The sequence below is a fragment of the Nanorana parkeri genome, unplaced genomic scaffold (genome assembly GCF_000935625.1).
Source record: "Nanorana parkeri isolate BGI_ZX_2015 unplaced genomic scaffold, ASM93562v1 scaffold98, whole genome shotgun sequence".
Classification (NCBI taxonomy): Eukaryota; Metazoa; Chordata; class Amphibia; order Anura; family Dicroglossidae; genus Nanorana; species Nanorana parkeri.
In genome coordinates this window covers 147,177-148,067 of record NW_017306366.1, presented here as the reverse complement: position 1 = coordinate 148,067, position 891 = coordinate 147,177, and the positions used below count along the sequence as shown (strand labels likewise).

General features: G+C 43.0%; 1 protein-coding gene across 1 annotated transcript in view; it reads right to left on the bottom strand.

The window, feature by feature from the left end:
• Positions 1-622, bottom strand: part of CALML4 (calmodulin like 4) — a 9,211-nt gene extending 8,589 nt beyond the window's left edge. The window contains exons 1-2 of the mRNA XM_018552839.1: positions 436-622; positions 296-326 (exon numbers count right to left, since the gene is read on the bottom strand). Of these exons, the coding sequence (XP_018408341.1) occupies positions 296-326; positions 436-438 (34 nt within the window). The 5' untranslated portion in view covers positions 439-622. The remainder of the gene's footprint in view (positions 1-295; positions 327-435) is intronic.
• Positions 623-891: the final 269 nt, after the last annotated feature.

The following is an 891-nucleotide window of genomic DNA, read 5'->3' as shown; positions in this document are numbered from 1 at the left end:
CACACACACACACACACACACACACACACACACACACACACACACACGTGAATAGGCTAGGGACCCCACTGCATACATACAGAGTAGGAGTTCTGCCATTTTCATAGGGAGCTTGGTTCTGAAGGCCCACGTATCCCTCTCAGCACAGGCCTCTCCATTGCTGTACAGGTGTAGGTACATACATAGTAACTCTATGACATAACAATGTAACTTTGGAATGTAATATAAAGTGAGATCCGTTACTGCTTTAGTGGACAAACACGGTGCACACATCCTCAGTCATGCCATTGCTTACTTTGAATGTCATCCTGGGACAGGAACTTGGTCTGCAGAAAGCAAAATAATAACTTTAGTGCGACCCCAAACACGCAGAACAATGTGTTGGTTCAAAATGATAAAATGTCATCTATTTTTCTCATTAATGGAACGGCTTACCATGTCACCTCCTAGAGCTCAGCGGCTGCTTCCTGCTTTGTGTCAGATGCTAAAGTCCATGCAGGAAGACCTAGAACATCCTGCCATAATTATTCCATTGTCATGGCGACTCCAGGTCAGATTCCAACACCTGTAGGGTCTTATTACCATCATAAAGCAGCTGTCACATATTCTCATCAAGTATTTACAGGCGTCAGACTGTTCTCAGCCTCCTGGAGAACTGTCACTCCTGTCTTCTCATAAATACAAATTCAGTTCATCAGCACCTTCATTATTTTCATGACAGAAGCCGCAGTCTGTAGGCTTCCTTCATGTGTTTTCGTGCATGCCCTGAAAAACTTTGCTGGTATATTGTATTATATAAAACAGATTTGACTAAGGATACAGCATTTTTAATTCAGATTATCTGCTACATTTCCAGGCACATCTTTTTTTTCCCTGTGCATCCAGCACGCC